The 13,986-nt window shown below is 40.3% G+C and overlaps 1 protein-coding gene across 1 annotated transcript in view; it reads left to right on the top strand.

Moving 5' to 3' along the window:
* The first annotated feature begins 317 nt into the window (after positions 1-317).
* The window catches only part of CRB1 (crumbs cell polarity complex component 1), an 85,456-nt gene continuing 71,787 nt past the window's right edge, over positions 318-13,986 (top strand). Inside the window, exon 1 of the mRNA XM_015869340.2 lies at positions 318-808. Within this exon, the coding sequence (XP_015724826.1) occupies positions 733-808 (76 nt within the window). The 5' untranslated portion in view covers positions 318-732. The remainder of the gene's footprint in view (positions 809-13,986) is intronic.

Raw genomic sequence — 13,986 nt, 5'->3', positions numbered from 1 at the left:
GGGATGAGGGGAAAGGGGGGGGGGGGGGCAGAAATGACAAAAGTAACTAAAACCAGCTTAAAAGACAAAATAAACAAGAAAACTTCAACAAAACCCCAAGGCAAATTAGAATCAGTTTAAAAGACCAAATAAACAAGAAAAGCACGATGACCCCCCAAACAAACAAATTAACTGAGATTCTGGAAGTGAATAAACTAACAAATGACTATAAAAAGACTGAAAATTGGACTTTTTATTTCATCTGCTAATGAAGTATGATGCAGGAAAAAAGCGCAGATAACACAAAGTGTTTGTTAGCAGACTTGATGTGAAAAGGCACGAAGGGATCATACTCTGAATCAGAAGGAATGCAATGTAATGGAGCTTTAACAGAGGATGATGCACAAGGCTCTTTATCTTCCCGAGCACAGAGCACTGCCTGCCCTGCTGCCATCCAGACACCGCACAGTTTGTGACGCTCCGGCTGCCGACAGCCAGGCAAGACTCCAGTCCAGCTCACACACAAATCTGCACCAGGTTTGAAAAATCACTCAGACCTGCTGAAGTAAAACCTTAACAAGAACAACTGCCTTCCAAATCAAAGTCTGCAGGGAGCAGGCTGCTGAGGGCCACTGGAAATGATGGGCTGTGGTGGGCTCGGTACTGCTGATATCACCTTAATGCTGGAGATAAGGAGAAAGCCGTGAGGATCAGCACCAGAAGAGACAACTTGTCAGAGGATGTCCCATCAGGATGAATATGGCTCATTCAAGAATTAACTCTCTATTCATCTTCTACCTCAGTTTTTTGCTGCTCCTCCACTTAAAAAGTAAGATTGGTTCTTTTTCTTATTGTTCTGACGTGTCCTCTGGGTAGACTGGAAGATGTGCGCTTCCAGCAGGAAGCTTCTGTTGTCAGAAGGCTTTAAACATTTGATGGAGACGCCAAAAAGATTTGGTTCTAGGAAACTAAGTTGCATAAATTCACTGTGCGATGGCTTTCCTGATCTTCTTACTTGTATTTGCTCTCAAAAGAAGAATGAAGGCATTTTTATTCTTTTGTTTCACACAATGAAAGCACAGCAGTAAAATGTTGTGATAAAATTCTAGCTATGAAGTCTGCATTTTGATACCATTCATCCGGTATACTTAAACTTAGCTGTTTTAAATATGTAATATTTTTCTAAGTCAGTACAAGTTATGTATTTTAGCAGTACATGTTGCTTTATGATACAAATGTTGACTTTCTGATTAAAACTCTAAGGGAATTGGTTGTTGAAAAACTAATATATTTGAGAGAGTATGAAAACTCAACTACTTTTAATAGAGAAAATATTTACAGCAAACTTCCACCAAAAGAGATGTATGCAAAGTGCTGGGAATGGCAGTGGGCTTCCTTGGCAATTTTCTCAGAGGGCTGAGAGATCTTGGCTAAATCCAAGCCAAGGAGGCTAAGTGGCCTCAGCTGGTGTATGTTTATGTAAAGCAGCAGCTCTTAAACACGCTCAAAATGAAGACAGGCAGGATGCGTGTCTGTCTGAGGAGGCTGTTTGATTTGTGTACACTGAATGTGAATTGCAATAAGACAAAGCTTTGAGCAGCTGCCATTAAACAAGAAGACTTGGCATTAGCGTGCAGTGTTGTGTAATCTGGGTCACCTTCTGTTGCTGCATCACTCAAATTGTTACTTGGACAGTTTACAGCCTGAGCTAAATTAGAGGCTGAAAAGCAAACAGATGCAGTTAAATCAACAGGCACTGAAAAAAAATACCTACTTTAAAATGTAGTAAAAATGACATGCAAGATGTCACAGAAAAATGGCTCTTTCTTGCCCTTTTCTTTAGGGATACATCAATGTGAATCTGTTGAGCCAAAATGTTCTGAGTTATCTCAGAGAATATTTTCTGGGAAAGAGGGAATAGATCCTGCACTTACAAATAGCAATTTTAGAAACCAGTCTACTATAAGATGAACAACTGGAAAGTCTGAAACAGATTCTGCTGCCTAATTACAAGGAAGTAGCAGGAATCGTGATAATTAAATTTCATTTATAGGTGAGGCATGGAATTTTGAACAAAATAAATGCCATGGGAAGGAAGGTAACAAATTAGGTGCTTATACAATTGAAAAGGTCACATGGAAAACATCACATGCAAAGAAAACATTGCTAGAATTTAAACAAGAAAAAAGCTCCCTAGGAACCCGTAAACAAAAAATGGTAACTACGCGTCTTGGCTTTGGCTGAGCTTTGCTTAACATAGGATGTCAAAGGAGAGAAAGTAATGATATGTTGTATTACGCCTTTTCCTTAACACAGAAGCTGGCTGGGTGACATTTCAAAGGTGGCATGAGTTTTTTCTCTGGGATATAGCCATATGGTCAGTCTCCAGCTACAGGCTTTTCACTCTTGAGGACTCACTTTTCCCTAGGTGCATTCATGGCTGTTACAAATTGATGTAATATAACGTGATATACCAGCACAGAGTGGTTATAGCAGCAACCAGAATCAAGCTCATGAGTGTCTGTATCTGTCCAGTGCATGTAATCACCTTGATGGGTATTCTCTCTCAGGAGTCTGTATATGACTTGGAACTGTTGAGTTTCTATGGATAAAAACTTAACTGGGAACAGGCAAAGCAGGTCTGTGCAGAAAAACTGATTGTAATTACTTACTTCTTTGAAAAACAGTATTTGAAAAGCTCAGAATGACTGAGACAGAAGGATGTGAAGCAGAACAGAGATGTTTTTTGATGTATATAAACATCATATCATTTGAAATTTTAAGACATTTTTCTTTTCCAAGTCACTTGACCAGACTAGTTTTTCCCCTGAGTATTCTAATCACAAGTCCGGCATAAAGTCTCTCATCGTTATCTGTTTTAAATGACTTGGGAAATAAATAGTATTTAGAAGGCAAGACTATCTAAAACATATTGGACTATAACATTTCTTCCTGCTCTTCCACACTCCTGAGATGGAAAATGGTACACGGAAATGAAAGGAGGCCCATACAGATAGGACACTACAGGGTAATAGGTCTTTCCATAACAGATGCAATGAAATTAAAGCATTTTGCTGGAAAGTTCTTATATTAAGCCAAAACATTCTAAGTAATATAGCAGGAAATTAATAGGTTGAATCAAAGAAATTTAAAGAAATTGTTCAATCGTATTAAAATACGTTATCTCTCATTTATAGAATAGTTCATGTGTACCTGGGTGTATATTATGAGAAAATATTATTTAATTTCTGTATAATATTTAGCATGAAGTAGACGATAAGCTTTTATTAGAGACCTCTAGTTGCAAATAATGCTTCTATAAAACTGAAAATATAACAGCCCTGTCACATGTGGTTCCTTTTGAAACCACAGGTTGTGTGAAATCAACATCAAACTGTACAGCGACAGGATTTCAACCTAGAAATCAGTCTTCCAACAAGCAATACAGTTTTTCATTGTTTGTTTGTTTGGTTTTTTTTCTTTAATTCTAATTCTCTAAAATGCTTTTTGAAAGACCACTCATTATGTTTTGTCTCTCAGAGCCCCACCATGATGCTGTCAGGTGCAGCACATGCACAAATATGGGTGCTCAGAAATACTTGTGCTTGACAAAATAGAATTTAGTGGAACTAAAGCCATCTGGTTCCAAACCCATTCCTCCAAGTGACATTATCAAAAATGGAAGGCATTATGTCCAAAGAAATACATTAAGAAGAAATGTTTAGGTGTTACTTACTCTTGTTTTATTATAGAAGAGCTCTGAAGTATGCATAGTAAAACCCAAGACTAAATTCACATCTGGATGTGGGTTTTTATGACGGTGACTTGTCCCAGGTAGCCCCAACAGATAAGTGAATACAACTGATTAATAGACATGAGCAGTAAAAACCATTTTTAGAGAGAGACACTGGCCTTCTTGTCCCTTAAGGACAGTATGATGATCAGAGCTGTGCTCCTGTTTCAAATGAAACGTTAGACATAAACCCAGTGGTGTCTGAAAGCAGTAATTCCTCCTCCCGTTTTAATTATGCATGTATTAAAACATTTAACATTTAATTGTGATGCAGAATTACAGCCTGAAATATCAGCTCACTTTCTAAGTTGACACTATAAGATCCCCTTTTGCTGGGGTGTTAAAGAGAATGGGCTCTGGGCATCTTAAACTTCAACTGTTAGCTTCCTGGAATTGAATTTACACCAGATACAGTTCCTGCTGCCTGATGCACCAGAGAATTGATTCAATTTTCCTCTTTTTTCAGCTGCTAGTTGTATCCACTTTTGACAATCAATAAATCAGATTTATGAAAGAAGGAAGTAATAGTCAACTTCTGGATTTAAGTAAGAAGCAGCAGCCAAGTTCTAGAGAACACCACAATGATTTATCTCCAATAAGGTTGTTTAAAGGATCTTATAGAGGAGAACACATCTTCCTGAATGTTAAGGTTCTCAAGCATCTCTTAATTTAGTTGGTATATTGATCACCACAATAACTGGAAAAACTTTACTTTCAGGTGAAGTCTAAAATAGCCATTGTGAAATTGTGAAGTAGTCTTTCCCATTCCCTTAGCATGAGAATAGTGCTACAGCCCTATCAGTTCATTTGTGCCTTGTGCCCATGGTTATGAGTACATATTGCTCTCGATGTAAGCCTTCAATACACATTCATGATTTTTGCCCCAAATGTTAATAAGTTACGAATGGAATTTCATCTGAGATTGCCGTTAACATGAACAAAACATTCAAGCTTCCTCTGCAATCCTTTTCCGCTCCTCTGAGACACTGGCACTACGCAAGTTTTCCCTGTGGACAAGCTCTTTTATTTTCCTGCAACTATTCCCATTACTCACTAAACTTCCAATTAATGCTTAATTACTGTGTTAGGAATAAAGCTCTTCATACGAAGAGATTTGTGGTTTTGCTCATACCACTAGTCCCTCCTGCACAATCAATGATGCAAGTAGCTTTCCAATGGAGTATTGTTAAGACACATTCAATGCATTCATAGCAGATGCTGTACTTCTGTAGGTCCTCATTATTGCACTGAGGAGTGCTGCACCAGGGCCACAGCCCCTAATGTTTGTGCATCAGGGGCACTACAGCTTTCCCTCTGTTCTAGCTGTTGTACATTGTTCCCATATTGTATATAAAAAAATGAAATCTTATTTAGAAGCCTGCTAGCATCCTAAGTGAGATTAAGGCCTATCATTTTTAAACAAGTAGTAACGGAAAGTAGTAGTAGTAGTAAAGGAAGTAACTTCATCAACCTTGTTCCACTCGCATAAACATGACATAAAAAAACCTTAAAGAGGTGCAAGGGTCTGCAGATCTAATGTTACCATAGACACATGAGTATTGATGGTATTTCTTTAAAGTACTACAAAATTGAGTTGTTTGAACAAACAGTCCATGAGGCCACATCAAATACTTTCCTACTGAAAAGCTGTATGAAAAGGCAAACATATTACTGCTACGTGGTAACAGGAAAATGACATGCAAGACAGAGGTGAGCAATCAATGCACCCTTCAGTACTGAATATATCCAGCTTTGTAAGAAAGAAAAGTAATCAGGGATTTGCTGAAGAGGGACAGCAGAAGTAGGGAGACATTTAGAAAGATGTCACCTATAAGAAAGGGTCACAGCAAGAGAAGCCTGGGAGAGGATGTGATTAGTGTTTCCTACACCAAAGAGATAGCAATCAAAATACATTGGCTGCTGCCATGACCTTCCAAAAGGCAGGCACTCTGCAGTCATAGATTCCACAAGCAGTGGTGAAATTGCAGTGAACTTTTCCAATTGCAGGATAATCAGATCTCTATATCAGAGCTTTTTGATGAACAGATTAGATAAATATCTGCCAGAGTGTCCAGACTGCTGATTACAGCTGGTGTGACACAGATGGGGCAGTCAGCACCAGCTCAGGTTTCAATGCACTGGAGCCCCAAGATGTACAGGCTGTGCCATGACCAGGCCCAGCTGGGAACAGCTCCTGGGCAGGGTGAGCAGATGGCACAGAGCTGAGGATTAGGGCTGATCCAAGCATGGGCAGCCCTGTGCCAGCCTTGCTCGGTGCACAGTCCACAACACCACTGCTGAAATTTCAGCAAGGAAATAGTTCACTCCCAGCCTTTGGGATAGCAAGTACCTACTCTTAATTTTCTGGTATTTAAACAGGCACTCCAAATATTGAAGGCACTCACTTCTATGGGGGTAGATAGCCTCGGTGCTAGAAACCACAGAGCTGTGACTTAACGTGATTTTTGAATCACATTATTTTTCCTTTTACTTGCAATTTAAGGACGCATCATGTTGTGAATTTATTCTGTAAGGAAAGACTAATAAATGAATTACCAATAGAACAATAGAATATAGGCATAAAGCCTATGGAGGAAAACAAAACTGACTGCCCTCTTAATTTTGCAGCCAGCTCCTCTTTCCTTGTAAACACTTGAATCAAGACCAGAACCCTACTGAAGCAAAACAGATACCAGGAATACTCTTAGGAACCTCAAATGACATTTCCTGACATGCAGTAATAAATAATCATTCTGGAATTCTTCACTATGATGTTTCAGCTAAGAGAAGATTAATGTTTAGACAATAAACTCATATTTTAAAAAAACTGAAGTTTGAAGAATAAAATACAAACAAATGTATCTGTTGCGTCAACAACCAAGCAATGCACATTAGTCTGTTCCCCTCGACCCTGGATACACACCATATTCCATCCAATAATACATCTGAGAAACAGCAGTCTAAGTGCCTTTAATCCTACTACAGGGGGTTGCAGCCAGGGACCTCTCAAGAGTATTTCTTTTTGTTTTCTTTACAATTCACATCCCAGCATTAAAATAAATAAATAAATAAAATCATTTAGATTGCCTCAATCTCCAAGCAACCCTAATTATTCCATTTACTCTTTGTGGTGGCTCAGAAGAGGAAGAAAGGCCCTGATATTAACATTACCTTCTACAGGAAGGCTTTAAGCCTAATTGACTCATCTGGAGTCACAGAGGGTAGGCAGAAAACAGACCAGGTATGGATTAGATATTACAACAGATTAATTTGTTGGTTTTAGAGACCAACATGTTACACCAATCAGTTCCCACTGCACTCGTTTTACAGCCATTCACAGTGTGATAATATGTGAAAGTCAACAGATGAGCAAACAGCAAAACACTCAGAGAAACCTTTTCCCAGCAAGACTCTTCTGTTTACTTCTTATCGATTATATTTTGCTCGCCCATAAAATGGGTCAGCAGAATTATTTGACAAAGACACCAAGTGACAAGGCACTCCGCGGGCAGCCTGGCAGGCAGTGACGCACCACGCAGCTGCCACTGCAGCTCCACGGGGCTCCTGGGGGCCGAGGCAGCTCACAGTCCTCTCCAGGCATCAACAAAGCAAGTCTGCGGCGGTGGCTGCTGCAACTTCAGGGTTAGGGCAGCTTCTGCCTGCCTGAAATCTCATCAGCAGGGACAGAAAGCAAAATATTTCTAGGGCTAAATATTTCTGTGGGTAGAAAAGGGGCATGGGCTGCCAACCCGCTGCGTGCGACGTCCCTGCTCCAGCAGACAAGGCTCAGAGGCAGTGCCCAGGCAGTGCTTTTGCCTGGTACAGCCTTTGTTGGGAAATGCTGTGCTGGAATAATTGTGGCCTGGATGGATGCTCAGGGGAGAAGCCCTTGCTTTTTTTCCACTGCTCTTGCTTGGCTGCCCAAGGCTCAGAATACTGGGATTCTATTCCCTTAACCTTTCCTGGAGTATCAGAGACAGACAAAGCATCTTCAGTTGCATTAGGCAGGGAGTCTAAAAACAGGACGCATTCCTTTAAAGAACTCTCAATCACTGTGATTGAGAGCAAGACTCTGGGAAGCACACTTACTGGCATAGCCCAGCTTAAGGACTCAGATAGGGACAGGATGGCTTGAAATTCCCCTTACCTCAGTTCTCAGATGTACTGCTGTGTTTCCTCTGTAGTGGGAATGCCAAAGCTGACTGCTCTCCAATGTAGTTAAGCTCAGAGCTGCTCTGATTCACATCCAGGCTGCCCAGGGAGCTATAGGAGTAGGCAAAAGGCAGTGTACATTGCTCACACTGTCCTTGACAGCTTCCATTCTCCCTCATTGGGATTCCTAGCAAGGATAGCACAAAGCACTTCATTAGCTCTTACTTCCTCAAGGAAGCCTCAGAATCTGACTGCGACACAAAAACTTTGAAAACAAGAATTTGACAGAGAGTCAAGGCAAGGATGGAAAGAACTTGTCAGCCATTCTGTAGGGATCTAATAACTGCAAGTTAAGTAACCTCCACTGATGGACTAATCACAGCACAGGATTCAGAACACCCATTATAAAAGTCTGCCCTTGAGAAGACATCTGTATGCAGCAGTACCTTGAAATGTATTTTGCTAAGCTTTGTTAGAATTTGTAGGGACAAACGTAGCAGTGCCCTTGCTATGGCTGGCCATCCAAGAACCTGAACTGAACATAGTCAAGTACCCACACTGCAAAAAGAAGAGAGCAGGGTCTGTTATCAGCAACAAGTCTGCAGAACTATGCCTGTAATCCTCTTGATGGAATAAAGGAGTCTAGCAGAGCTGAGAATTACATGCATAGTTCTGGTAGTGTTGAGTATGGGCCACATAAGATGCAATTTGATTGCAATGGACAAGTCTCTAGGCCACATAGCACACAGTGCCCCTTAGAGTCAGCTGACTCCCAGAATTGCAAAAAGGGCAAAAACATTGGAGATATCTGATATAACGCACAGCAGCACAAACTGTAGCTGTTCTTCTCCAGCTGCCCCTTGCCTTCCTTGGATAGCTGTGGTGCAGAGAAAGGATGCACCAAGCCAGAGAATGACATCAATGCATCTGAGATTACATCAGAGATACTGAGTGGGAAGATGTGTGTGGCTCCTATCTCCTATCTCTGTTCAGACTACAAAACAGTAGTTAAAATAAAGTTGAAATTAAAACTCCATGTTATTCCTATCTTAAAGTACTGGAAAATTTAAGAAATGCATTGGTGGGAACAATAATCCCAAAGCTTTCCTCACTGCCTGTGTGGTTATTTGGAACAGCATATCTCATGAGAGCAGAAAGAAAATAGGTGCCTCTACAATGCAACTGCAAAAAGAAATATATCTGCCCCACATTTCACAAGAGACGCTATTTCAGACTTTCCAGCTGAACACATCCCTTCTCTCACATTGAACACCACTGACATTTGTATTTCTTTACTCACTACTAATGGTATTGAACATTTTGTATGCCTCAGTCTGTGTAAAAACACCTTCTGCTTGATGTAACAAGAACTATCTGCACTGTTCTCTCTTGAGTATATCTTAAATGTCTGATTCAATTTAGACTAACATCTACACATCCTGGAGCACATGAACAAGAGCAAGAAGAGTAAGATGCCTAAAATCAATTGCTATTTCTGTATTCAAATGGCTGTTTCCAAAGAGCACTGAATTTCTCAGAGAAAAAGTAAACATCCCAGACCTTCTGCCTTTGTCCATGCTAGAGCAGAAAAAAAAAGGTGTTTAGGGGGAAACCTTGAATAGGATTAAAAAGAAGAAAGGATTGGCTCTAAACACCTTTGAGGAATCTGGATAAAAGTATTTCCATCAGACTAATCTAGTGATCCAACAAGCAATGGAAAGAAGGAAGAGGTTGTAGTGTTGGGGGTTGTAAAAGAACATGCAGTTCTAGAGGAAACCTACAGGACAACTTGCCAATGCTATTTAATTATGCCTTGGCAAGACTTGCAGGGTCATCCTTACTACAGGCAGAAGAACTCTTTCCTTACTTTTATTAACTATAAACATCCAGACAACTGAGTGACAGATTCTCTTGTCTTCTTTTAGCCCTGCTCATCTTTTATACTGTGCCTCTAAATCAGGACAAGGAATGCTGGTTCTTCATGGATGACTGCATCTTTTCTGCAGTCACTCATGAGCACCAGCACTTCCATTAACCACAGGCATGAGGTTACGCATGCTTACGGTAAGTCTGGCTTCCAAAAAACAAGGGATTTTTAAAGACATAGTTACGGAAAGTGCACACTGAGCTTTCTGCTCTAGTTGATACTGTGAGCAAGTGGGTTGAACCAGATGACCTCCAGAAGCCCCCTCCAATCTCATCTGTTCCATGATTCTGTTCTGTGAAACGTTGTCAGTTTATCTGTGCCTAGTGTGTCAGTCATTTACGGGACTACATCAGAAAATGTGTCCAACCAATTCTGGAATGACAATCACCATTCAGTAATTAAGAGATTACAGGAGCTTGCAGGAAGCCAGTTAGTGACAGAAAGACTGAGAAATGGAAAATAAGAAGGGAAAAGACTGCAGAGTATATTTCAGATCCCAACTTAAAATAAATACATTAATTAAAATGGTACTAGCTTCCTATAAACATCCCAGGTCTCTTCTGTGTTACCAATCTACTACAGAGTCAGTGACCATACCTCAGATCCACTGCAGAGCAATAGGAATACAAATATACACCTGAAAGCAAATCCCCACAATCAGAAACATCCCCTGACATCAAGGCTGGCAGAATCAGGCAGGGGAAGCACAGAACAGAGCAATGACTGTTCAACTGCCCCAGGAACACCTGCAAAACTTGCCACTTGCCTTTTAAAAAAAAAAAAAGTCATGTTCTTCAGATCCTAACCTTGATGAGAGGTCCAGTGATTCAGCCTTTCATATTACAGTCATGCCCTGTTCCAGCTATTACATGCCTCATTTCTGTTAATCTTCTCTAATTAGTTCAGCTTCTCAAGTGAAATCTTGGAATCTTAATGTTTTCCTGTGCTAATAGCAAGGGTTTTGCTTTCATGTTCAAGGTTGTTCATTTCACCTTGTAAAAATCATTTGTCCTTCCAGCACTTGCAGCTGTACTTGGAGTTTCAGCTTATACTCTCTCAAAGAATTTTCCTGACTTTCAAGTTACTGAAGTTCTGAACATAACAAAAGCCAACACGTTCACATGAAGACAGAGGAATAGGCTCCCTTCCTCTCCTTGCAAATGTGCTGAATTGTATTTTCTTTCCCAAAAAAGCACCCTCAGCCTTCTCCTGGTGAAGCATTTCATGTGTTTCACAAAGTATAAGCAGATTGAGCGCCACTGCTTGTAAACAGGCAGCATCTCAATTTTAGGGATGGAAAAGCCGAGTTAGAAAAGGGCAAGGTAAACACATCTCCTTCAGTGGGACAGCTGAGTACAATCTCCTTGTTCCATGCTCTACTAACGTAGACCTTACATTTCTCACTTCATGTTATACACACATATGCCTGTACATACAGAGGAAGGGAGACATACATTTCTGGATTTGTAAGGAGATTGAGACATCCACAGCATATATATATATATATATATATATTTATATTTATATTATTTATATATATTATTTATTCATTCCTACATTAAATACAGGCAAACCTGGAGTAGGTTTTCAGTTGCTAACTGGAAGGACTACCTTTGTACATCACTTTATTTGATAACTTTCAGTCGCCTTCTACAAAGGGATCAACACCTTCTCTGTAGTCACTAACATGGCATCCTACAGTCTTTGCTCCAGGAGGATTAGTGAGATGCAGCAACACCTAGAGGCATGTGATGGCTGAGGTGTGAGCACTGGCAGGAGACATCTCAGCCTTAGGCAAGAAAAACCTCTTCAGCTGTTGTTCAATTAAAGATAGCAGATTATTTTCTGGTTAAAGAAACTTGCATGGGCAAGGGGGAAAAGTCAACCTTGGGCAGTATGTAACTTAGGCTAGAAGCAGTACAAACAGCTTACTTAGAGAATTGCTTCTGCAGCTATGGTAAAATTCACGATTTTTCTAAATAAAGTCACACAAGGTTGATGTACACAGATTTAAAGCTGTTACATGTAGCAAATAGACAATACAGGAATTGAAACAAAGTTTTTCCATGACTATTTCAGTTATTTCACAGGATACAAGTCAAAAAAAATCTAACTATTCAACCTTCTCTCTTGAAATAAAATAACAACACGTATGTGAACGGGCTATTTAGGAAGTACCAAGCATCTTCTCCTTTCAGTAGTTTAGTCCTAACCCTTATACCTGAAAACACCACTCAAAACATTTTGAAGGGTTTGTAGTACGTTATTCCCTGGAAGCTATTTAGGAGTTGCTTTTATTTTTTAAATCCCTCAGCTGGGATTTATAAAGACATCGAGAAATCACTAAAAGGCCTTTCACCCCCTCCCACCGCCCAGACTGAAATGAGACAAAGCACAGCACACACACACACACACAACAAATTCACAGGCTCACTGTGAGATCAGTGCTGGAAACTGCTCTGAAGACGAATAGCACCTCACCCCGTGAAAGAGGCTTTTGGAATTCCTGTTCTCTAACTTCTGATGAAGTGTGCTTGTTACAAATTAGCACACCACATGCTTAGATCAGTACAGTGTCCTACTGATAGGGTATTAGGAACTGGAAAGGCAACCTTGCGAAAAATAACCTAGATATCTCCACTTGCTTTTGCTGATAGTGGTAATGGTTTTCTCACCTAAGTGTTTTCACCGTGGAGTACTGACAGTGCTTTCCCTCCTTCAAAGCATCACTTATATATATTTGCCTTGACACTGTCTTCACATGGCATCGACATTGTTCTGACACTCAGGAAAACTCAATCACTGTAGCAAAACTGCCAAGACAAAGCATTATAAAGATTGTTAAAGAACTGTGAAGGATTGCAGACTAGGAAAAAAACCCAAAAAACCAAAAAAAAAACAAACAAACAAACAACCAAGAACGTGCTCTTTCAAATTCATATTCCAAGTAGGTTTTAATAAAAGATGCTTTTATAAAAACTTCAGCCAGGGCTGACAAAAAACAGCTCAAAGAGTGATGGACTCTGCAGCTGAAGTTCAAGTGTTCCAGTGACAGCCCTCTCAGTGATGAAAGCTCAGGTCCACATGTGTACTGGACAAATAAAGCTTTGCATTTCAACCATTTGCAAAATAACTACTGATATGAATGGGAGTTCTGATATTAGGAATAACATTAAACCTCCCCTAAAGAATCTCTGCATATGTGCAAATTTGATACTAATCCGAAGTCTTCATTCTTAGAAGAAATACACCTAGGTAAAACAAATATCACTTTATAAACCTATATTACACTTGCACACATTCAGTTTGAGCCTTACCTGAAAAGTGTAGTGAAAGCATATCCACTGCAAAGCAGAGTAGAGCTCAGCTGATCAGCGGGACAGACTGCATCACTCTGCAGGTGACGCACTACACTTCCTGCAGGTCAGACACGCTCTTGTACTCAAGAAAAAACAGAGCTCTCTGTGTTCTGTTCCTTTAATGCATCTTGCATTCTCACCTTAAGGTAACAAGGGAGGGAAAACAGTCTGAAGCATCATTTCCTTTGCTGCAGAGCCCCAGGCCTTTACCAGAGAAGCACCTGCCAGTTGGTCCAGGTGAACCAGTAGCAGCCATTTGTAGAGAATAGCACTATAACCCCTGGGGCAGCAATACTGGCAGCTGAGCACCGACTTCTTACATAGCATTGGTGCTTTACCAAAGCCTCCCAATCCACAAGACTAGCCTGATGATGGGTGCCTAAATGATCTGATACACGCTTAGGCTCCAGAGCTAGAAGAAAGCTCACCTTCCACCTCATTAGCTCCCTAAGGAACTAAGGAGGAGCAAGAGAACAAAGGTGCTAATTTGTAATCTGCTGATTGCCCTGCAGCTGGCTCTGTGTAACCACCCCAACAGGAACCTGCCCTGCCTTGCTTAGGTACTAAACTTTCTGCTTCTCAACCACAATCCATAAATGATGTACATGGAAAAGACAGTAACTACTGCATCAAACTACAGCAGTATTATTTAATGTTGCAGGATAAGGGAAATGTTAGTACAAGGTACTTGTAACAAAATTTACAGAAGTAAACCTCTTCCAGTCAACAGATATAATTTCTGTTGATAGCAGATGACAAAGAAATCAACACATGTA

Source organism: Coturnix japonica, chromosome 8, assembly GCF_001577835.2.
Source record: "Coturnix japonica isolate 7356 chromosome 8, Coturnix japonica 2.1, whole genome shotgun sequence".
Classification (NCBI taxonomy): domain Eukaryota; kingdom Metazoa; phylum Chordata; class Aves; order Galliformes; family Phasianidae; genus Coturnix; species Coturnix japonica.
Note: the sequence above shows the minus strand (reverse complement) of the source record. Positions and strands in the feature narration are given on the sequence as shown.